Below are 25,754 nucleotides of genomic sequence, written 5' to 3'. Positions count from 1 at the left end.
TTTGTCTTTGTCATTGGTAAAAACCTCCTGTGATGCTTTCCTAATTTCTCTTTTCCAAAGTGCTTCATCATTCTTAATAGTACCTGAAGTTAAAAGGAAACAGTGACAATGACTGGACGAAGAACTGAGCTTTCCCATCTTGACAGCAAGTTTGCGCTGACCTTCAGGAATCTCCCCTCTCTTTAAAAAGCCCATTTAAGATTTCCCTCACAGGCCTCTAACTCCTCCTTCACTGCTCTTCCGTGGACAGAGTACACCGTTTGAGATTTTGTCAGTACTAACATTGCTTCATTTGTTCATTTAACATTGATGTTTATACAACCACTGTGATCTTTATCTCCAAGAATATGAAATACTTGACCACTGATATTCACAAGATCTACCAGAACCCTTTGTGCAGACCTGAAAAATAATTCCTTGCCATCTTGTATTCGTGTTACTGATTGTATTTTTATATTCAAGTCACTCCACTTATTCTTAGTAAAATGAAAGACATTTGTATCAGCAGACTTTTTCACTTTATCCATTTAGTAAATCTAATTCTGTCCTACCTTTGTCCCGGTTCGGCACTGTTAGCAAGATCAATAAGCATATTCTCTCCCATTGATTTTCCCATCACTAAAAGCTTTGACTGGCACTAATCACAAAACACACTCCAATGGAATCTTATCTCTACAAAGCCTTCATTCACTTACATCATAAATAAATTAGTCATGAAGTACAAAAATGTGGAAGAAAGCAGATGTTAAATTTATGGGGGTTGCTGGACTTAAAAATTTTACTGTTTACAACTTAACCAGAAGAAATCTCAGTACCTGAATCTGGTCTGCCATCAGAACTGCGAAATTCCTGCATTCTCTTCTCTAGTTTTTGCTGTCGCCGCCGTTTCATAACCACCTCAGGATTGGATATTGTGCGAGTGAAGCTGGTCTCAGGCATATCTTTGTAAACCTCAGCTGCAAGGCGAGAATTCTCACTGCCAAATTAGTTTAAATAAAGAAAAAAAACCCTGTCATTAATGGCTTAAAATACATATATCCTCACAACTTCATAAAGGATAAAAGGCAACTAGAACTGATTAAGTTACTGTAAGATGGGTTCTAAAAGAATTTCACTTTTCCTGGGATTAACTGTCAACCAGACAACTAATTTCTTCCATCTCTGACAATCTCTTATCAATTAACACATTTTCATCATTCATTTTCTTTCTGGGTATGTTGTAAGTCCACCATTAATGATTTTTTTTTTTTTTCTGTTGTATTACATATGAAACCTACAGAATCTTGTGTAGAGACAAAGTTTAATTTAATGTAGACCTTTCTCAGCTTTCTAGCTCTACATACAGTTATTCATGCCTGACTCTTGTGCTCCAGTTTTCTGTAGAGGGATTAATGTATGTCTTGCTCTGTCTCAACAAATAAGGTGCAGCACATTTGGGAGCAAGAGTTGAATCTAGAAGACTGGCTACCAAAAAAACATCTTGGAGAAAAACAAACTGATAGTCAGGTGGTAAGTCAAATATAAAATATCTACACACACTAATTTTTCTGGCAAATACAGAACAATCAAATACAGGGATAAACCCACTCTAGAGTAAGTGCTCAAAAATAAACATAGTGGGCAAAATCCATGTCACCGAGCATGTGTCAATTTCTGTAGAAGGATAAAGAGCTGGGGGGGTGGGGTGGGGGGAAGCTTATTTCCCAGTTTAAAAACTACTTACTTTTGAAAGAAACAACTTATTTGGCAGAGAGGGGGAATGTAGGCTATATGAACTGATCAAATTTTAAAACACTTACATATCATCCCCATGAAGAAGTCTATCCTCTTTATCTGATGCTTGTCGCAGTGCCTCTTTTTCACGCCTCTTTTTTTCTTTTTTTTCTTTTTTTGAGAGAGTTCGTTTAAAATTCTGAATTACTCCCTCTTTTTCTTGTTTTTCAGGGCCATTACTCTGAGCCTTCTGGAAAAAAACAAGTTTAAAATAACTTTCATTATTTTTACTCCAATGAAAAGTTAGTATTAACTTTCCAAATAAATGTGACTAAGACATAGTATCACTAACAAAAAAACAATGCTCCAGGTAACAACACTGCATTACACAGGGATGGGACTAACACTCTCCAGAATAACATGGAAGGAAAAAATAATTTTATATTCCAAAGCAGGTATGAACTGATTAAGCACACCGTACTCAACAAAGCAAAGAAACAGCAGAATTTTGAGTAATGCCTACTATCTATGTGGCCTCGAAGATTAACTGAAGGTTGCAAAACAAATTTCTGCCTCACAGTAAAAATACTTCACAAACAACACTGCACTTAATCTGTTTTCAAGACAGCTGTGTTGAAGCATAGGTAAGAATAAACTGCAGAAGGAAAATATTATAGAGGACAGCCCCCCCATGGTGTATTTTTCCAAGCTGTCCTTCCAGTGCTCTCCAATTCCAGCTCATTGCACACACAAGATACCAGTAATGCCAGGCTCATTTGCCTTCTGTAGATAAAATAATAAAAGATGAGAGAAAGAAAATGCAGGGCTTTTTATTTCTGTCACGAAGTAAAGAACATAGAGAAAGAAGATTGAAGATTACTTGATTCAATGAATTGGAATAGCAAGTCATAGTGCAAGACATCATTAGGAAAGACCTATTGGAAGGGGTTCAGAGGAGGCCACTAAAGTGATCAGAGGGTTGAACAGCTCCGCTATGAGGACAGGCTGAAAGAGTTGGGGTTGTTCAGCCTGGAGAAGAGAAGGATCTGGGGAGATCCAATTGCTGCCTTTCAGTACTTAAAGGGGGCCTATAAGAAAGATGGGAACAGACATTTTAGCAGGGCCTGTTGTGACAGGATAAGAGGTGATGGTTTTAAACTAAAGGAGGGGAGATTCAGGCTAGACATGTGGAAGACATTTTTTGCTATGAGGGTGGTAAAACACTGGAACAGGTTTCCCCGAGAGGTGATAGATGCCCCATCCCTGGAGACATTCAAGGCCAGGCTGGACAGGGCTCTGAGCAAACTGATCTAGTTGAAGATGTTCCTGCTCATTGCAGGAGGGCTGGACCCTCCCAACCCAAACTATTCTATGATTCCATAATTAATTTTCTCTCCCCACCTCTGACACGAATGTATCCTGTAGCCAAATGTGGAGCGTAAGAATAGCTCATGTACCTATAACCAAAGCATATTTAAAATTAACCAGCTCTAATTCCAAGAGCAACAGAAATTTAGTGTTCAGTCCAAGATGAAAAACTAGTCTGAAAATAGTCCACACTGAACAGCATATCTTCCATATATCTAATGTGGATGCTTATAACTAATATATACAATTATATGAATTCAGGAGACAAAGTCTAATCTAATGTTTAAATGATGACTAATAATACTAACAATAACAATAAGCTTTTGTTTTGTATGGCTGATGTTGGCATGTCCCTCAGTTTGCATTTGGAAGATAATAAACATCTCCCCAAAAGGCAACAGTGTTCCATTAGTTTTGTTAAGAAACAGAATGTTACCTAGAAAGGTAACAAGTTTTAGTTATTTAACTCCCTTTTTAAAGGCTCTGCAAGAGGCAGGATTACCTCCTAGGTGTTTGGCATCCTATGCTATTTGAGGAAATTATTAATTCATCATATTACAACAAAGCTAGTTTTAAGTTCCCCAGGCACTACATGTTCCAATACTAGATAGCCACATGCATCAAAGCATCACAAGCCATCAAAAGATCACAGAAATGCTGTGTTGCAAGGACGCATTTTAAGTATTTTAAAAGACTTGCTCCAGATATTAAAGGTCAGCAGCAGTAGTTGTTTTCAGGAATCAGAAGACTAAAAATTATTGTTACTAAAAATTACTATTCAAGCAAATCTCACACATGTTAACACTATCATGCTCCTTCTTAAAGACTCACCTTTGGAGGAAGCGTATCATTTTCATTCTTGAGAACAAATCTTCCCTCTCGATCATCTTTGTTCCAGTTTAATTGTACAACAAGAGGCTTCTCATCTACATCTAATCTTCTTTCTTCTTCAAAAAAAATGAAAAGCAGTAACAGTTACTTGACACCTCAAGAGCAAAGATATTTAGAACAAGTTATGTTCTTAAAAAAAATTAAAGCAAAACAAAAAACCCACCACAAATAAAAGGTTTGCTGAACAGTACACATCAGTTGACATTTCGTTGTGAAGCACAGAGACAGAAAGCTGGGGGAGGTAGAAATGTAGGCCCTCTTTAGAGCAACCTGCCTAAGTGTATTCCCTCTATCTACACAAGCTAAAAGTCCACATACAGTAATCTTGCATACCTCCTTTGTTAGAACTGAAGTCTGGGAAGACAAGATTATCACTAGAACAGAAGTTATAACCACAGCTAAAATGCTTGGAACTTCATAATTTCATGAGTCTTTCAAATACTCATCTTCCTTATTGTAAATTTAACTAGTCTGGCTGTGGCCCAAGAACTGCTGTTTTGGAAAGGCTCCACAAAAATAAATCAGATTATCAAATAAAAAATTAAATCCATTATGCACATCTACTAGACAAAATCTCATTTAGTATATTATATCTATTTTAAGTATATGAAAAAGTCTGAGAGTGGATAAAAATAAACAAGTTTTGCCATTTGGTCACACTTCTAGAAGTCAGAGATAGTATACATGCATAGCAAGACAATGATGTCTTTGCAGTTACATTTTATTTAATGAGAAATACTCATACTGAATGAGGTGCCTCTCTTAAGAGCCACGTTTTAAACATCAGGATCCTGCTCTGAAAAAAAAGTCTCATTTTGGTTACAGGTACAATGATAAGAGATTTTAAAAAAAACCCTGAAGCAGAAAAACCACACACTATTCATTGCTTAAAATCAGTGATGACACATGCACTTTTCTCTAATCCCTTATAATTCACATCAAGTTATCATTCGTAGGCCATGAAAAGTGACACACATCCCAGTAAATTTCCATTCTCTCTCTCAAATTAAATTATTTTCAGTCTTTCAAAAGCAGAATTTAAGGTAGGTAAACCACTTATGTAAGCTTCCGAAGCATAGAAATAGAAAAAGCATGACAAAAAGATAGCTTATCCTATTTCTGCCTCCACCACCACCACACACACTACTGCCTTCCAACCTGAAGCCTTCTTCTGGGATGGGGAGACACAAATGCTAGCAGCACCAAAAGGATATTTAGATATTCTAAGTTCTTCCCAGGTGATATGAAAGGATCTGTTTAAGAAACACAGTTGATTCACACAATACTGCATTGAACTTGCCTCACTTTATCAGTAAAGGAACATGCATTATAAGGCTACCTATCAAAGGCTCACATCTCAAAGAACAACTAAGGATGCACTCTTAAGTGCTCCAACTTAACACTCCTATTTGCCCAGGATAAATTTAGCCTTTACCTTATGAGTCCCAAAATAGCAGCTCTCTCACAAATGTCAACAAATTAACAGGATGTCAAGTATAACATTTAATAGATCATAATCAAAACTTACATAAACTGCAGGCTTGATATGTGTGCTTATATTCTGAAATACCACTCTCCCACATAACAATTAGCAGCAAAGTACTTAGGAACAAAAACCCCAAGCCTTATGTAGTTCGGAAGCCAGAGGCAAACCTAAAGATATTTTGGTTGGGGGTGGATAGGAAGGTGGTGTGGATTCAGGAAAGACTTTGTGAATAAATACCAACCTCCGCTGACGTGCACCTCATAAAGCGAGTATTTAGGGGATGACAACATTCGCATGTCTGGTCGAAACTTCTCTGCAAGAGTTTCTATCACATCTTGAGTTGTAGCAGTACTAGAGACTCTGATACATTTTGTTGCAAAATTTCCAGCTGCTTTGTCCTGAAAGTAGAATCTCATCACTCCATGAAACTCCAAGTCCTGTAAAGAAATAAGAATATAAATATGACTGCTGGCTAACAGTTAGAAGGTTCAAGAGTTATTTTATTAGCTATTATTTACTATTTACAAACATATTATGAAAATATAAAACATTCAAATTTTGCATCAGTTTTCAAAATTTGGAGGACAGTAGAATTTACTCAGTAGGATACCATAAACTTGAAAAAATAATATTTGGTAAAAAAAAATTAAGTACCCTATATTACTGGAAATATTTAAAACTCCATTCTGCAAATATTCAAATGTACAACTATTGCCAGGTTTACTTGAAGGAGAGTTAATAAGAACTTAAAAAAAAAATACAGAAGTGCATCTTGTGGCTGGTCTCAATGTACTTTATTACCCACAGCAGGGCCTTTTATCCCACGCCTGCAAGAGTACAGGCTAAATATGCTTGAGGAACAGCAATATGTCTCAAAGGGAACCACTTTCCCTCATAGCAGCCCTAAGCATCATCTTTTCTCTCCTCATTCTCCTGCTTCATGTTCTCCTCTCTCTTGTGAGCACCCATCTGTCCCAGAAACAGCCTCTTCAGGAAGACAAAACATTGTTTTGTTTTAGATTTCCAGAAAGGTGAGTCTTTGGTACAGCTCCCTCAACACTCAGGGAGGCAGGAAAACCTCAAGTACCAACACAAGGTGAAAGGGAGGGAAGAAAGGGACTGCAACTGTTAATCAGGTAGCTGCACCACAGCTGCAACACTGATCTGTCCCAAACTGCAAGAGGATACTGGCTGCTGATGAAACTCCATTACTAGTCTGAATACCAACTCCAAACTCAAATTTTAGTTCCCCAGCAGCCTCTACCAGTCTGTTTCTTGCCCCTTGCAAAAATCCCCGCAGTCATTGGGCCCTGCATGCAGGGGGAAATCAAGCAGATTCCAGTGCCCTAGTTGACATTGCCAAGTTTACTCTACAGTTTAATAATCATTACTCCTGTCTTCACTTTCCACAGGCTTTGAAATAGATATGTCTTCCAGTGTCGAGTGTCATGGTAGATTTCATGCTAAGTACAAGCCTTTCCAGTACTACATCTGATCAGACAGAACACATCACAGCATTTCTTTAAACAACAAAGAACCTGAGATATTTATTGAAGCTGCCTTACCATTCAGAAGACCTCCGCAGAAAGAAAAAAAAGTAACAAAAAGGTGTGACAACCTACACTAAGACAAACACCTCAGTCACACAAATATCCACAGAAACAAGCACTGTTCTTTTCCCAGGGTGCTCCCAAGCCTGCAGCAATACAGTAGTGAAATGCAGAGGCACCGTAGACCTAGACAATGGCCAATTTTGTTTTATTCTCTGTTGTTATCCTATCAATTTATACAATTGATATTTTTGAGCCTAAGCTGGTCTTCCCACAAAACTGTCTGTTGTAATCCCAAACTACTGTTCCCTCCTGCAAGGAGTTAGTTTCCACAGACCTCAGCTTACAGATTCCACTTCAGCTTGACTGCCACCTCCTCACTCCAGACTTACCCACAATCATTCAAAGGTGGCTCTCAAGTCTTCTGCTCTGAATATTTTCGTAACTGCTACTAGTCACTTCTGAAAAGCATCCTATCTGCTTCATTTCTTGTCTCTTATCTAATTATTAACTAATCATCCATACGAGGATTTACCCTTCTCATACGGAAGGCTACTGAATGACTTGTGGAAATCCCACCTCCCATAGCAAACTGGAACTTCCTTACATGTATATTCTTGCCAGCTCCTTCAGTGAGCTCCTACAAGCATAACTTCTTTTCACAAAGCTCTGTTGACCTTTCCATAATCTATTATAATTACAACAGATCCATGAGTTCTGTACAGTACTGCAGTTTCTTAACAAAACAGACAACATCATGAGCAAAAGCCCTTTTAATACTGGCCTCACGCTGCACTTATATCCAGTGACCTGAAGACGTCTAGCTAAAGGAGTCATTACGTACCACTTAATAAAATCACTTAATCCCTCACTTTCTATAGTTATTGGATGAACATTGTCTGGTTCTAGCAACTTGCTTTCATGTCGTCCATTTCTCCTCTAAAAATCTTAACAAACATTAATTTGAGAGCATTCCTCTGATGAGTTACCCATTAAAAGTTCTTGGCAGGGCAACCTTTCCAAGATTTTCAACACTGAACACAGATGCAAAGCAAAGTTTTTTTGCTATCGCCTTATCTTCTGAAAGTTTCTGTTATGAAGCGATCATCCCGTGGCCCTACAGCTGGTAGTAGGTTTGCTACTACTGATGGACTGAAAGGCAGTTCTTATTAAAGACTTTTCAGAATTTATTACTCAAATTCTTTTATCTTATGCTTTTATATTCCACTTGACAGATTTTATATCCTTACAATTTTCCTCATTTGGATACTACTTCAGCTTTCTGATAACATGTTCAGCCATGCCAGCTTCCTTTCACACCTCCCTTGATAGCTGGCGTGCTTTGGTCTGCACCTCCAGCACGGCATCTTTAATTCCCTGCAGGCTGGCAGTACTCTGGTAAGAGTTGCCTCTTTTAGCTTTAAGAAACTTCCCTAGTGTGACTGTGCCCTGTTTCCAGTCGGATTGGAAAATTCTGTAGCTCTTGCAAGAAAAATTAGTCTAAGCATGTTACAGTGTCTTGTACAGAGAGCTTTCTTGCAGATAATATTTTGAGCCACATCCCACACACTCTTTTGGACCAATTTAAATGACTGCATCTTCTTTAAACACTCCTTAACCATGATGCTTCACAAAACAGGCATGGCTATTTTTATAACCAACTTAAGGTTTTCATCCACTTGTTTGATGGCTGCAAAAGATGATGACACATGAGCTTTCTGCAGAAGTGTCATGAAGCATAATCATATCCCATTTATAACATTTATTTCCCTTTACACAAAGTTTTCCCCACCACCATCTCAAGGTACTGCTGAAACAAGAATTAAGAGAGCAAATGAGCATCCTGCAAATCTTTTTCAAGCTTTACATACTGTATGAGTTCCTACACATACATAAGGTTCTAGTTGACTTTTTTTTGTTAAGGAGAGATTGTTTTCATGAGGACACTATCCACTGTTCATTAGCCATGTTTTTAATCCTATAGATGTTTTTCATTTTACATTCTCTCCAACACCACAGCAGATATTCAAGAGGGAATGAAACACCAATCCATTCAGAGAAGACAGAGAAGAATTTAAGAAGTTCTCTAAACTACCATGGTTCAGTTTAAGGTTTTATTGATAAAACTTATTTCTACTTCCAGACACTAACAAAGCAGAGAAATGTCAAAACCTCATTCTGAATACTCAAGATACGACATTAGTACAAAGCAAGTGTTGTTTCCCTTTTGTAAAAGAAGTAATGTTTTCCTCTGAAGAATGGTCACTTGAATTTTGTTTCATTGCTTTGACAATCTGGGTGTGAAAACAATTGAATGTGTCAACCACTGGCTGTCCATTTCACTGCATCCTCTCCCATGGTGGCTTCTCAAGGTGTGTCCCCCAATCCATGTCCCCCTCAATTTTCCAAAGTATTCCATCAAAAAAAAAAAAAAAAATAGACTTCACAACTGCATCACAATGTTCTACCACTTCCCAATACAAAGCTCTAGTTAGTTTACTGTTTCATTTCCACTAAGTTCCAAACTGTTCCTTTGGGCATTGTTAGAGTATTACAGTATTTATATAAAAGTGTTCAGTGATATGAAAGTAATTGGTTTCACATATCAAAAATTTAGGAAATTAGGAGACTCAAAAAAAAAAAGTCAACACCAACCCTCTAAGTCTTTATTATTATTTTTTATATATCACATGTCTATGTGTGTGTGTATATATCTCTTGAGATCAAGACATATTTAACTTTCTGGCTAGGTGCTTAGTAGACCAATAACAAACACACACAGAGACCAATGCCACCACTCACACTAAGACAACAAGGTAGGCACCACACTTGAATTTGCATCTCCACTCACTCTACATTAAAGCATTTCTTTGTCAGAGGTACATTTCATCCTCAAACTCACTCACTTCTGAATTTTTTGCTGGGACTGCTGGGTAGGTTCACTGCAGTTTATGTAACGGACTTGTGTCAAGAGAGGAGGCTAGAAAATAAAAATCACTTTCCTAAATTAAATATACTAATACCTGTTACTGCCTAAGATATACTTGTAAGTGGAGAACTCCCCCCAAAACATTTACAAATCTCTTAAAATCATCTTTCTCTAAAGATAAAAAGTGACGTTTATAAATTATCAAAAAGAACTCAAAAATGTTTTCTGGATTTCAAAAGTGACTTATCACATAATTGTATGAACACTCCATTAAGTTCCTCTTGGGAGTTTGCAGGCATCATAAGCAATTTTAGCTTTCTCATCTAATCACATATTAGATTTTTTTAATGTATCTGCTGTGCAAGTCCATGGGTCCTTATGTAGGAATGTGAGTATACAGAACAGTCTTTGGCTACACAAGTACAGTCAATTTTCTAAAAATTTAATTCTGATCACCTAGACTACAAAGTATATTTTAAAGAGGACCTAGCAAAAGTCAGCTCTTTTTAAGCCCTTCAAATCATAAATGCCATTTTCCTTAAATATGAAGCCTAATGATTCTTTTTTTATCATTATCAGAATAACTTAAAGCAGTTTCAACATGTATATCCTATTCAAAGGAAAATTCCAACTTACAAAATAAAAAATTCACATTTAACCATTGTTTCTTGGATTTTACAAAGAAAAGTAAGTTGTACCACTTCTTCATTAGGTACACACACACAGTGAGACAAAAAAAAAAAAAAACAAAAACACATTATAAAAGTTCTACTACTTAGTTATGACTTTTTGCATAAAGTTAATGTCAAACAGTAACTGCCTCAAAATCAACAGGTTCAAAGCTCCAGAAGTGTGTCTTTAGAAAAAGAAAATAAAACCACACATAAGTATGAGAAGGGCACACTTGAAACAACACTTTCACAATACAAAAAGACCTCAAAATTCTACAAAATCTCATGAAAAGCTTTGACAAAACATTCTTAGAAAACTTCTGCTTTCTCAGTGCGGTCACCCTCCTCAATGGCCTCAGACCACCGTCAACTGAAAAACAACACAAAAGCAGGCAGCAAACAAACTCTAATATGTAACAGTCACACAGATCACTTAAGTCACATCTAAAACTGAGAATGTGACATACAAGTTTTCGAATAAACCATCAATTTTCCATGAAGCTTCAACCAAGTGATTCCTGTTTCTCAAAATGGTTTGTTTGATCTTTAAATCTATAATAGCTCCCAGTTACTTACTATCAAGTAGGTATTTCTGTGTTAAAGCACTAATCAGTGATAAACAAGATAATCAGTCATTCAAAGATAGGTTATACAGAAGTAGCAAGTAAGTAAAAAAGACAGAGAAGAGTATCTGAAGCTTCTGTCTCTGATTATGGAAGCTGGTTACACAGACACACATATGAAAAGTGCTATCAGATATGGATGACAGAGGTATTTAGTACTTTGGTTATTTGAAAATCCCTCAGAAAACCAGCTCTCTTTCTTCAACCAACCCATTCTTTTTACAGAAGAACAACATAGCCAAAAAGAAATACAAAATACAAGTAGAAATAGGTAAAAAAACTTTGCGGTAAGTGAGGTTTGGAAAAAGCCCATAATGTGACACAATGGGCTTTGTTGCAGGGAATCTTGGACTTCCTGAAGAATCAGAGAGGCATCTGCAAACAAAGAAGTTAATATCCAGGAGCAGTAATCCACAGCCATGCTCGCATATGAGAAAGGAAACCCCTCCACTGAAGTATCAGAAGGAGGTAACAAGAGAGTATCATCCTAATATGTGGGGCACAGCAGCAAATTAGGAGATCAGGATCACTGCTCCCATAAGGCAGACAAAGAATTACTCATAGGCTTTTAAACTACTGTCCCACCCATATCAATCACAAAGCAATACATACTTCAATCATATTACACACTATCTATTTTGGAAACTATTCAGTCTCTCGAGCAGTAGAGAATACAAGTTTCCCTTCAGAAATCCTCATCTATAACACCTCCAAGAGCCCACCTTTGATCTCTTTTAGCTACATCGGTAATACTGTTTGCCTTGCAAGCAGCATTCTGCATGATTGCATCTAGAAAATACCAAAAACCCACATTAAGAATGTCACATCCCTTTTTCCTGCCCCATTCACATTCTGTGGACAAAAATCTACAGAAGACCAACTCCTAACTAAGCTGCAATTACTATTATTCAGGTGCACGTACTTGTTGCTCAGGAGTTTTGCTAATACAATATAAATCACAATAAAACCAATTCACACTGCAACAATTAGAACTAAAGCAAATACAAGTTGCTTTCAAACGAATTCAGGTCACAATATTGATAAAACAGGTCAGCGTAACAACAGTATTATCACTGCAGGATATTCTGAAGCATTCATATAATGCCTTTGTATCTGACCCATTGTCAGTCTACAGAGTAAAATGGAATTACTTCTTCTGCCTCTCCAAAAGCCATAAGTATGCAACAAATCCATGTAATTCTAATGCATATATGAATATTAAAAAAAAAAAAAAACAAACTACAAGATTTTAAAACCTCATCACATTAAATCACTAAGGGAGTAAGCACCAAAATTACATGGGGGTCAGGTTTCTAGCATACATTTCCAACAGTGAATTCTCAACTTGAAATTAGAGGACAGACAATATTTTTATATACAGACTCTACAGCCAACTATTAAAAAGGAATTCCAAACAGTCTTTAAAAAAAATCCTGTAAAGTGTTATAAAACTGTTTTCCATGTAGTGGAAAAAAGCAGTGTTCTAGGTAAGCTACTTTTTTTTCCCCCAGGCACCTTCGAAAAAGCTCAGCTTCAAGGTTAATGATGAAATACCCCAAATGGCTGAGTAATGACAGAATACCCTAAATGGTTCCCAGAGAAGAATGAACAACATATGAAAAAACAGCTCCTATAAAAATAATTTCCATGAGCTTTATTTCCTATTCCAAACTCTTTGACACCTGGATCAACAAAGACTTTCCACTACAGAATGACTCATTCTGCCACAACAATTTACGCACACCATAATATTCACAGAAGCAGAACCAACAGCTGAGCTATCAAAGAGAATTACTAGTAACCCATAACACAAGGAGCATAGCTAGATGAAATCCCCTCTTTATTTTCATGAAGAAAGCTACATCTTAGAAACCAGCCCCACTACAATATGAAACAAAGCTTCAAGATCAGAAAACAAGAGGTACTACAAACATTTCTATATTATAAATGTAATGCAATGAAGTCAATGAAAAACCCACTGCAGTATATGACAAATAAAATCTTAACTTAAATCTTAACCTAAGGCCAAAATGCATGACTATAAATAAAACTAACATACCCTAAAAAAAGGATTTATTGTCATTAATGTAGCTGGAATGCCCATGTGAACCTTGAACCATCACTGATGTAAATATTCTACCATATACTTTATATGCATTCTCCCTACTTTCCATTACTTAGGTGCCCATATAGCAAGACAGATGAAACAAACATTACTTTAATCTTGAATATTTTCCTGGTGAGTTATACCACACAGTTCAAATAATTAAATTGCAGAACAGATCAATCTACAGGAGGCAGATAAACGAGAATATTTTCTACCTACTTCAAAACAAAAATGTTTGTTTCAGAAGTGTATTTTGCCAAACCCACCAGATTCTGTATGCAGCCATCGACCATGCTTCCTGCAGAAAACACTTAAGTTTTCATAAACTTCTACAAAAGACATAGTTGTACAAGCAACATGAAGTGTCTTCAGGCAAGGTTTATAACTCCAGAAGCAGCTATCATCAAAACTAAATAAAAATCTGCCAAGTGTACTACCCAAAAGCATTACACGCTTAACCTTCTAACTGTAATTTTCAAACCTACAGTAAATGATCGGGAAAAACTTAACAGCACTTGCAACACATGGCAACTGTCTGCCACCTGCAGGGTATTTTTTGTTTAGCTGCGGTGGACAACATCATTTAACCTTTCACCATTAATCGGAGGAAATGTAAATTGTTCTCTCAAAATGAAATTTACAACAGTTAACTGAAAAGCAACAATATTTTCAACATTGATCTCTAGAAACAGTTTTGTAACTATTTAATCAATCATCTGCGATTAAACTAGACTGCTTAAATTCAAAATGCAAATAAAGCTACAAAAGATTAAGTCATACTCTCAACTAAATCAGACTCCCCTTATAAACCATGTTGATACTGGTGCAAGAGCCATTCCGTGGCTCTCCCAATACCACATTGACAATCTAGTAGTCACTGTCAATAGATACTTTGAAAACACGCCCCCCAAAAAGTAGAGAAATATTATTTGAAGGGGATGACATGAAAGAAGGAAGAAAAAAAAAAAAGTAATTGACACATATCTGGTCTATTAAAATACCCTGAAGTCTGTAACAGCAAAACAGACACAGGCAGAGTACAATCTTATTTGAAACCAAGTAAAAAGCCAGTCAAAACTAAAACAAAGCCTACTTTGAATTAGTCATGACATATCTAGAAGTAAGAGCAAAAGTAACAAATAGTGATGATCCTCAAGAACACATTGCTTACCTTTCTACTAATTACCTACATTCTGTCACTGTTGCAGAACTAAGAACCTAATGCTTATAAGCAACTCCAGAAAACTTAAAGAAAAATTAGAAATACAGACAATCCACTATAGCTTCTTTCAGATATGTCTTTAAATAAGATTAAATAAGTCTGAATTCTTCATATTATTTATTCTGTGAAAGACAATGCCTTTTAAATAGCCTGATTTGGAGGAAGAGGAATATACACTACATCCACCTAAAACCAAAACACAACAGGAAAATTGTAAGGAGGAGAATGAAAGTTCAAGCACTGACAGTCTGATTTTTCACTGGCATTGCTAGCTGCCAAAAACTTGCATAGCTGCAGCTCCTCTATTTAAGTATCTTCAGTCATCAATCAGGCTACAGAAAAGGCTGCCCTTACTCATTTTAACATTTAAAGTGTATGCAAAATCACCTCAAAGCAAAGTGAAACTCTAACTGCCCTTCCTCATACCCAGACACTTATTCCCACTCCCTCCCGCATGCCAGACACCAGTGTCCTGCAGCTGTACGGCAACATGAATCAGGTTCACTAACATGGAAGGGATTTCTCCCCGCTCCACTCAATGTGAAGGAAACTCACAGTGCCAGCAGTTAGATGAGCCGTTCTGCTGCTGGTACCTTGTGTTAACTTGAAGAAACCAGGAAACAGCAACCTCTGCCAAGCCGGAGACTTTATTCCCACTTCTGCACTAGCATCAGCACACACCTGACCCTGCAGAGACTTCACAGCTTTATAAGCCAGTAGTACTTATTTGGGTTTTGTTTTTTTTTTTTTTTTTGTTTCAGGCTATACTGGCTTAGCATGCTGTGGAGTCTTTGCACAGGTCAGACAAGTGCCAGACGCAAGAAGGGAGCAGAAACGCAGCAGCCAGCAGCTCATCCAGCCAACCTCATCTGACTGCTCTTGCTTTCACAACTGCTCAGCAGCAGCACATCTCGTTTACATGACAGCACCCAGCCAACACTTAATTGTAGTTCTGTTTTCTCATGTAGTGTTTATACATTTCTGAAGGAATTGTTAAGAGTATAACAACAGCACAGCAGTAAGCCATTTCTAGATACAGTGACAATCCAGCTTTCAAATGGGAATTTCAAAGCTAGAGGCAAGCAGGTTTCCAAAAGAACATTTTGGATGTTGCATGTAAGAAGTGAATATCTGAATGGACTTTTTTCCAAGGGAAAAGTAGATCTAGCTCATCTACACAGTGGCATCATCACCAAAAAAAGTTCTCTTCAGGATGCTGACACTGATGGGTTGGAACTGTGTTCCAGCAGTGCCCAACAGTCGCAATGAGCTAAGTGGAAATTGCAGCCTGCTACAGAACGGAAAATCTCTCAAATATTTTAAAGACAAGCACGTCATAAATTAAAGTTTAGAATACTGTAATATTGAGGTCACTTCCATAACAGGTATGCTGCAAGAGTTGTGGGATACTAGAATGAGATAATTTCTCCACAATTTAAAAAGAACAAATTGTTTCCTCCATAATATAACTGTGGTAGAGGAACTTATTAGGAATAATCTTAAACCCACAAAAAGTGACAGTACAACTAGTTTTCAAATTAATCAGTGAAACTACTTAAAAACTGAAAAGATCATTTTTACTCGAGAAGCAATAGATATCTCTAACAGAAATACTGATGTATTTATGACAGAAAGCTGCACTATTGAAAGAAGCATTTCCACCAGCAAACTCATGCAGCCTGCTTTCCTGTGGCTGTCACTACCAAAGCTGATCACAGTTTTATTGCAGGTGACACAAATAAAATTATTCCTAACATTTCCCTACTATATGGATTCTCTAGTGTCCAGAAGTACACATGCTACATAGTGCAAACTAAATCTGATGTCTTCTGACCACTAACTGCAGCAACTTCACATTCCTGACATGGGACAATGGTTCAATCTGACAGCCGACAGATCAATTAAAACCCAAATTTGACAAGCTGTTGCCTACCAATAGGATGACACCAGCCACAAATACACAGAACAGCTCAGATACCACCATCACTTCATGCACCTGACATTCACCTGACAAAGTAATAATTTTTATTTGCTTTCAGGATAACCTATATACTGGAAATAAGCTCTCGCTGCACGACAAGAAACCACAATATCAACAATCCTTCAAATAAAAAGCTGTCTGGATTAATTTATTGTAATCAGCAAGTAACTATTTTAGTATCAAGCTTGAATATGAAGCAACAGGCTATCAAAAGAAACCATAAAAATAGGGTAATTTTTACATAATGCAACCAGGGGTCAGATCAATTTATTTTCCTGTGACACAGGCAGTTAAGACTGACCCAACTTCTACTCTGCAGTGATAAACTTGATCGTGTTACATTAGTTTTGCTCCCATCAGATGAGCTGGAATCTGCACCACAGAGGGTTAAGATACCCAGCTACACTGACCGAACTTGCAAAACGCGGTGCTACCTGATACGCTGCATGCAAGTGCTCTGGCAACCAGGCTAATTAGTCAGGAGTTTAAAGGAGGAATGCTAACAAGCCTAACAGGAAACAGGCACCTGATTCTCCTGGAGCAGACAAACTGCAGCAGGGAATCTACTTGAAAAAAAAAAAAGAAAAACGCAACAAAAAAACCCCACTCAAAACCCCACACACCATCAAAATGCACTTACACCCTTACCTTAACACAAAGTCTATCCTTGATTGGACCCAAATGTCCCACTCTATCCTCTGAGATGGGGCAGACCCACTTTAAAAAACATCTTAAAAGAAAAAGAGTATTTATTTCTTCTCTGGGAGACCTCAGGGTATGAAGAATTATACAGCCAAGCAAAACGTAAGAGGATGTTACCTAGCAAAATGCAGAACAGGCAGGCCTACAACAGATTATCGTGCATGTAAATTTGGGGAGAAAGGAGTCCCAAATGCAAAAAACCTCTCAACCTGTTTTCCTTTGTTTACAGCATTGTTAAGAGCTCACTGTCAAATCGATATCTGTAAAGGTTTTATAGCAGGTCAAGATCTTGCCAAAAAGCAATGTGATAGCACAGGAATTGCACCGGGCTGTTGCCAGCTTCATTAACCCTATTAGCCATTTTACTACCTCAAGAGACGCTAATGTGCAACATTTAAATTTGTTCCAGTTGTACAATTATTGTCTCACTGTCTTGGAATTCTGCCTACAATCGTGAAATTCATGCATTCCAGATCATATTGATTCATATCCAACGCTTGACTGGATTTCAAAAAGTTATTTTCTAAGTAAATTAGGTTCGTCAAGCAGGTTTGAAGGAATAATACCATTTCAAAGTGTAGCCTTAATCTCAATCTTCGTTGTAACAAATACACTGGAAATAGGGAAAAGGACCTCTTTTTGGGCTATTATTATTCTTCCTCTCTACCTGAATTACCCACCTTCACCTATTCACGAACAAAACAAACTGACCACATTTTGGGCCACATCATCATCGTCATCTACAATATTAGTTTTGAAAAAAACCCAAATCCACTGTTGAATGAAATTGATCGAGACCAGCAGTGTCATAGCCAAAGAAGCACAACCATGGTGCTTACCTGCAGCTTCATCTTGACCACATACAAAAAGCTAAAACACCCTTTCTTCTTACTTCTACCATGCATCCAGAAAAAATATATTTATTCACTACTGATACAATGAAAACAGGTAGCCAAATCTACACATGAAAATGCCACACAGTTTTAGACACGATTATAAGCATTAACAGTAACCTGGGTCCATGTTACAACTTATAAAAAGGAGAGTCCAAAAAACCCCTCCAGGAACTATTATTTTGAATTATGTTTTCTTTTTTAAAGGAATTAGGTTATTTCTTGAAATCTATGAGGCACCTTATTAATGCCATTAGTTACCTTAATGTTGGTTGACAGGACTACCAAGGGCACAGATAGTTTGGAAAAATCTTTACAGTAGTTGTAATACTTCTGTAAAATTTATCTGTTGATAGCCTTCGCTCTGCAAATCCTATTTAATCTTGCATAATCTTTGGCAACAATTTCATGTAGAACTGTGCTTGGTGAATGACATTCAGCTTCAGCTAGTTGCATTTAAAAACAACTGCTGACAAGTGAAAAAGGGCTTTCTCTGCAGTAACACCATCTACAGTATCTTCAGACTGGTAGTGATTTTGCACTCACCATTTTGTGAAGCTTTCTTTTGACTATTCTCATACTAGAAAACAATTTTTTCCATTCTAACACAAAAGCAAGTTCACAAGAGTCCTAAACATATGAAGAGGTTTCTTACTACGGTATTTGCACAATCAAAATATGTTTTTTTTTTTTCTGATTTTATTCCCTCACTACTCCATTTACCTTTAGATTTGAAACAGAAGATGCCCTGTAGTTATCAATGTAACAATACAGTTTAATGCTTTGTACTTGAGCTGGCACCCTTCTTCTCATGAAGCAGCATTTTAACTTCCAGTATGTACCAGCTTCCTTTTCTACTTGGGGGTTCCACACATGCTCCCATCTACACTAATGTCTGTTTTGCTGGACTGGGAGCAAGTTCACTGACTGGAAGGTCATTCTCTGTAAACAGGTTCATTTAACAAGAAAATCTATACCTGAACACTTTCTTCTTTTATGTAGCCTCCACGTTATTATTATTAGAACAGAAGACGGAATGTACTATTCGCATACACCTAGAAATAAATTCCCCAAAAGTCCCATTAGTGGAAGGTTATGTCAGGAGATAAATTACTCCACATGTCCTATTTGTACACGGTAGTGAGTGAAGAGTATGATATTAAGGTCATGGCAACTTGCAGTTACATTTGTAGGGGCCTTCGCTCTCCCTGCCTACCCCCATCCAGCTACATGTCATTTCAATTGCTTCAACACAAGCATTTCAGTGAACCCTAATGAGCTAATTCGGGGAGAAAAGCCCAGCAAGAATTAATCCTAGTCCCCCAGCTTTCTTAAGAACGTCACCATGGAGTCATGTAAAACCCAATGCCAGCATAAAGGAGGGAAGATTCAAAACAAAACAATACAACAAACAAACAAAACCACAAATACACAGCGCTCAACTGAAGAAGGGGTGAGATGAGAGCACACTTTTGCTGATAGAAAGCCATTTTACTAGTTTAAGCTGCAAATAGGAAATCTCATTCTCATAATTTTCCCTTGCGTAGCTATTGGCACTCAAAACAAAGAACAAAAATTTACAGAAGCAAGGAACGCCTCTGCGGATCCAGAACCTCAACCAACCAGGAGAGTTAGAGGCCAGCTTTAACAGCCTGTAGCAGTAATAACTTGGTTATCTATGGGAATTCTGATATTTCATCATCCCTATCTAAACATCTATTTCACTTGTCTAAGGCTCAACAAACAAAACATTATGAAAGTCATACAGTATTTGAAACTCAGTATAAAACGCTTAAGAAAGGCTATTAACATAAAATCAGTAGTAAATCATTTAACTGAAGAGAACAGAAGTCATTTTTCTTCATAATACTAGGAGACACAGCATTTAATGTGTCAAACTTGTTTTCACCAGGGGCCACGTCAGCCTTGCGGTTGCCTTCAAAGGGCCAAACGTAGTTTTAGGACTGCACACCCTGATCTAATGTGTAAGAGTAGCATTGCATAAAAATAAATACATCTTTCTATTATTTCAACTAAAAATAACTAAATTTACCAAATACCGAGGTGATGTTATTTTCTACTGGAAATAACATCTTCCCCAAAACGTCAGGAGCCACCAAGTACAGAGTACATTACAGCTACAACCACCAGTTGCTAAGACTAGCCTCTGAAATATTTTTCGTGTCCTGGGCATAAAAAGACAATACTGACAAAGGTTCAGTTAAAGCTGGAATGACACAAATGGTGGAGGAATTACTCAGTGGTGCCAAGAGACCTGCAAAACACTACATCAGATATTGTCCACACACACACACACAGAGTTTTACATTCCTGAGAGCCTCCAATATCCTGCAGAGATCACAGTAGCATCATTTCAAAACAGGCCAGAAGAGGAAAGTAAGTAAAACTACTAAAAGAAAACAAGATTTGAGGAAGTGGTCATGATCAAGAGTCAATCCAGAGACAGGGTGGCTTAAACATGTTTTAAAAAGCTCAATTAAACCTGCTAAATGTAAATTTAATTGTGCCACTAAAGAATCATTAAAGCAGCACTCAAAAGTACCTCATAACTACAGGACTAAAAAGCTACTCTCTTTCTATAATTACGGTATTTCAGACACGGCCACAGTATTTTCTCTTTCCCTCCTACTGCCTAAGAGTCTTGTATTCCACACTCCAGACAACAATGCAAATTCACTGACTGTGAGTAATCACCAATGCTATTCCCGATAGAGGAAAGAGCAGTTGACCACTTGATTACATAGGAAGCTCCTCATTTCCTTTGCAGTTCTCTTTATAATTGTATAAATAATCAAGAAAAAGGTATAATGTGGTACAACCATAAAAACTGATTTTAGTGACCTTCTGTCAAAAGGATTTAAGTCAGAAATCACCGTTAATTTTTCAAACAATGGAGATGAGATATATGCCAAAGTTAAAAAAAAAAACCCACACAAATCAACAAAACAAACAAACAAACACCACACCACACCACACGTTTGAGTTACAATTTTATAATTGTTGGTCTTATCTTATCCTATCAAATATTTTGGGGTTGAGTCTCTAATTAGATTAGGTGTTCTGAGCAAGACTATTCATGTTTTATGAAAAATTTATATTTCCAGACAGTAGCAAGGTAGCACTTTTCCCACTCATAAACACTGATCTTTCATTACTTCTTTGAAGATACAAAGCATCTTGAATTACCATTTTGTTGCAATACCAGGTAAGATAAGAATCTGGCTTCGTTTTCAGTCATGATGAGGGGTTGAAACATAAGTATGGGATTGATTCAGTTGATGAAGTGCTCAAAATGTTAATAGCCAGAGTCACTTGATCACTTCTCATTTAAGCATCAGAACAAATCTACTCCAACAGATCAGGAACTAAACCAATACTGACCCAAAATTTTCGCAGTGTCTCATTCCTTGTTTCACAAAAAGTTGCCACCGGCTGCTTACAAAATAGTGAGGAAGTTTCAGAGGGCAGGTTGGTCAGATCACCAGTTACAAGACTGGGTGAGTGGAGTTGGGTGGAGATAGGAACAGCATGAAGAAAACTGAAAAGCTGAGTGCTTAATCATCATATGAGCAACCTTCACATTACTGCTTTCTTTCTCACCCTTCCTATCCACCCCTGGTCTTAATGCACTTAAAAATGAACAGTACATTTCTAGATTCATACATTGCTTAGACTAGGTGGCAGTTCCATTTCTTGAACCGAGAGAGCAGATGGTTACAGATCTTACAGAATACAACTCAATAGCTCCTTCAAGAGTTTGTACATTCAACATTAAGGCTTCGGATTTTCATGACACATTTTCATTTTCTTCTCCACTGAACACTGCTGCAGTTGTCTTCATCTGAACAGCTTCCATTTATGAAAGGACACTTCAGGAAGGATATTTTTCTTGAGGAACTCCAGATTGTGATCTCTGACATTCTGTGACAAACCAGTCTTGACCTACTGACTTCCCAAAGTGTGCAATAAACCTTTTAAACCATGTTTGTTAGATGGAAATCCAAGAACAAGCAGCTGGACCCAGGAGTTATCAGCTGAAGTGGTAACTTAGCTACTGAAGAATGGGTAGCAGTTTGCATCAAAGTAGATTCCAACATAGCATGAAGGAAAGGAGATTTAAAGCTTTATTTAAATTTAATATCAATATATAAAATTTAATATTGAGGTTTTGCTTGCTTCACTTATTTTGGTTTTGAATTCCTGCTATGTTATGATTGGCCTTGGCACATTTACAGAATTAACAGATTAATACTACCCAAGTTCCAGAGTAGTAATTAAAATTTTAATGATAAAAATCCTCCATTGAAGCAACAAATAGTAATATTAAACATCTGTGGCCAGATGCAATTGTAGTCTACTTTCAAACTAGTATTTCAGTATTTCTTCCACCAAAATGTTACACTATCAGCATAGCTATATTTCCATGCAATTGACATAATCTCCGCATCTAACCAACTATACGAGAGGTTTTGAAGTTTTGATACCATGAAAAAAGACCTTTCTGTGGTTAAAATTAACTTTTCATAGATAAAACTGTTTGTTTCTCAACATCACAAATGCAAGACACGTTCAGCAGCTACCACTTGCCCCAAGCAATGCAGGCTGGTTTTTAAGACATATTTTAGGCATCAAAGACTCAGAATTCAAAACATGAAGAACGTGAGATTCAGTATGAAAAATTAACTAGTCAACACACTGAACTGCACAAAATACAGTATTATAAAGCTAATAATAACCAGGAGTGAAAGTTAATATTATTCACAATAAACACATAAATAAAAATAATCCAGCATAACTCATTCACTGCAAGAATCTATTCCAGTAACTGATAATAAGTGTGTGATCTGGAGAAGGAGGAAACACAGGAGTAGAAAATGGGAACAAAACAGAGTGGGATTTAGTCAATTTACAATAATTTCTTGTTCTGCAGTACTAGGACCTCATCTAATCTTCTCCTGCAATCTATCATATAAGCAAAAATACGTTCCTTCAATATATGCCTAAATCAAAGGATGCATAAGGTGATCCTGAAATGTTAAAGTACTTTGAGTCAAAGTTGGGTAGGAGAGGGATGGAAGAATGCTGTGCTCAACTTCAAAAAGGATCTAAGCACTTCGACATTCAAAGCACTCGAGTACATGTCTGAATGTTTTGCCAGATGAAGTTCGACAAGGTGGGGGTTTGCGGTTTGGTTTTTTTTGGTTTGTCTTTGTTTCGGGTTTTGAGCATTTTTTTTTCATTCCATGGAATTCAACAGGGACAAATGCAAAGTCCTACCCCTGAAAGGAATGATGTGTTGCAACTGCACAGGCTCAAGAATGACTGGCTGGGGAGCAGCTCTGCTAAAAAGGACCTGGGGATCTTGGTGAACAGCAGATAATTCAGAAGCACGTCCTGGCAGCACAGAAGGTCAACACCATCCTGAGCTGTATTAATAATAGGAATACAGGCTTTAGATCAAGTAAAATTATAATCCTCTTCTAACCATCATTCCAGTTTTGAACTGCCAATACAGTAATGACAGAGATAACCTGAAGTTCAGTGCAGGGCCACAGGATGGCCTGGAGGCTGGAGGGCTGAAAGACAAACAGAAGGAACTGGGTTTACTCCTTCTGGAGAAAATAGGGCTTTGGGGAGACCTACAAAGCAGCCCACAATATCCACAAGGATGCCATCATGAAGATGCAGCAAGGATCTTCACAGTAGTACATGGGTGGGAGGACAAGTGACAACAGACCTAAGCTGAAATTATAGAGGCCTTTAAACTGTATCTAAGAAAAAGCTTTTTCACCATTAAGACACTCAACTAGTATAGAAGGGTAGCCAGAAAGGTTGTGTAGTACCTGCTTCTTGGGAGTTTTCAAGATCTTACTGGTTAAAGCCCTGAGGGACCCTCAGGGCTGACCCTGCTTTGAGCACGACATTGGATGAGAAACCTGCTTATTATCCTATGATCTTATTTAAACACCTACAAAGGACAGGCCAATTGATTTTCCAAGACCACTCTCCTACAGAAAACACTAATTATTACACCAGCCAGGCAGGCAAATATCCTTCGTTTATGTAAGTTGACCTCCAAGAACAGAACAGCAGAGGACGAGACCAACAGGCAACCTCTGATACTAAGATGTCCCCACATGTATGTCATAAGAAGGGCCATGACAAAAGGGGGATGAAAAAAGTGAAATGAAGTAGTTTAAGTAGCAGCGTAACATTCGCAAATTTCTCAGGTCTGAGTCCAAATGGTCAAGATTAGAGACAGTAAAACCTATATAAGTGGTTCTGCTACACATATTAAGAGTAATTTCTCCAACTAATGCAATGCAATTCATCCCAGACAGAAATTAACTGAGGCATACGCATCATTGATCCACCCAGGATCATGCGATAGTTCAGGGAGGAAGAAACCTCAGGACTTTCCAATCCAACCTCCTGGTGAAAGAAACATCATCTCTAAGGTCTGATCAGGCTGTTTGCAGCTTTATCCAGCCTGGTCTTAAAAACCTTCATGAACAGAAACTGCACAACCTCCCTGTGCAACCTGTTCCACTACTTGACTATTCACTGGCATCTGAAAAGCTTTATTTTGCAGAACACATTCATAGTTAGTGAACTGCATAATGATTTCACTTCTAATATAGATAAAGTGAAGTCTAAGACTGAAAATATTTTTTTCTAATATTATCAGGTGAATCAATGCATAGTCGCTCTAAGATAAGCTTGCTTACTCCATTCACCAGTGCAAAATACTAAGGCTAGCCTCTGTATTCTTAGAAGAAAAATAAATTAAAGTGATATTTTATAACATAAATAGGTCATCAGGAATTTTCAGGATTATTCTTTTAACATGTAAGCCCTGTTCATTTTTCCAGAAAGATTATAAAACCAAAAAGCAATGAAAGATCAGAAAAAGCAAGGCAAACACAGAAATTTAAGGCAAGGACTCGGAAGAAGAGGCTTTCAATAAAAAAAAACAAAACAAAAAACACATCAAACTATTCCTGTCCCTCCCTATATCCTCAAACTGGAGAGATTTCCTTATATTGTCTATGGTACTTTCGAACACAGTTCAGTTCTGACGTTCCAGACAAGCACTTGAATACCAACAGGGAAAGTGATTCACCACCATCAGTATCTATTTATTGCTGTCATCTAGTTGCTACAAGGTATCTGGGGGACAGAAGGATGGGAGTGCAAATATTATGGTGATTAATAATCATCATCACCACACGCTAACCGCAGCAGCTCAACTTGATTTTGAGGAGAGCACCACAAAGCAACAGAACATCAGAAGAAAACAAACTCAGAAAGCGGGAACAAAAGGAAAGTGGGGTAGACCAAGACATAAGAAAGATCAAAAGAAGAATGAAGAAACACTGGTCTAATCACATTAACAGCCTAGTTTAAAGCTTCTCAATTGTTCACCTCATATAAGTATACATAGGCGTCAGGACGAGGGAAAGAGACCCAAACAGTATCTGAACTTCAGACACTAAGAGAATACTCTTTGTTTCAGTGTTCTTGTGTACAAAAAAAACAAAGAGAAACAAAAAGCCCCAAATCCACAAAACAGCTAAGAAGATCAGCCTTTCTCCTG

General features: G+C 37.4%; 1 protein-coding gene across 31 annotated transcripts in view; it reads right to left on the bottom strand.

The window, feature by feature from the left end:
- The window catches only part of AFDN (afadin, adherens junction formation factor), a 127,555-nt gene that overhangs the window by 85,806 nt on the left and 15,995 nt on the right, over window positions 1-25,754 (bottom strand). For 20 of the 31 annotated variants that reach the window (XR_002421456.2, XM_065057651.1, XM_065057654.1 and 17 more), the window contains 4 exons: window positions 5,700-5,895; window positions 3,913-4,028; window positions 1,800-1,963; window positions 816-976 (listed from right to left, as the gene is read on the bottom strand). Coding sequence is in view for 30 of the 31 variants with exons in the window: in XM_065057651.1 (XP_064913723.1) it covers window positions 816-976; window positions 1,800-1,963; window positions 3,913-4,028; window positions 5,700-5,895 (637 nt within the window). In the remaining variant the exon portion in view is untranslated. Of the gene's footprint in view, window positions 1-815; window positions 977-1,799; window positions 1,964-3,912; window positions 4,029-5,699; window positions 5,896-25,754 lie in introns of those variants that run through there. The other 11 variants (XM_065057652.1, XM_065057653.1, XM_065057665.1 and 8 more) reach the window with 3 other exon arrangements.

Source organism: Columba livia, chromosome 3 (assembly GCF_036013475.1).
Source record: "Columba livia isolate bColLiv1 breed racing homer chromosome 3, bColLiv1.pat.W.v2, whole genome shotgun sequence".
Taxonomy (NCBI): domain Eukaryota; kingdom Metazoa; phylum Chordata; class Aves; order Columbiformes; family Columbidae; genus Columba; species Columba livia.
The sequence above is the reverse complement of the archived record's forward strand: the minus strand, read 5'-3'. Positions and strand labels throughout refer to the sequence as shown.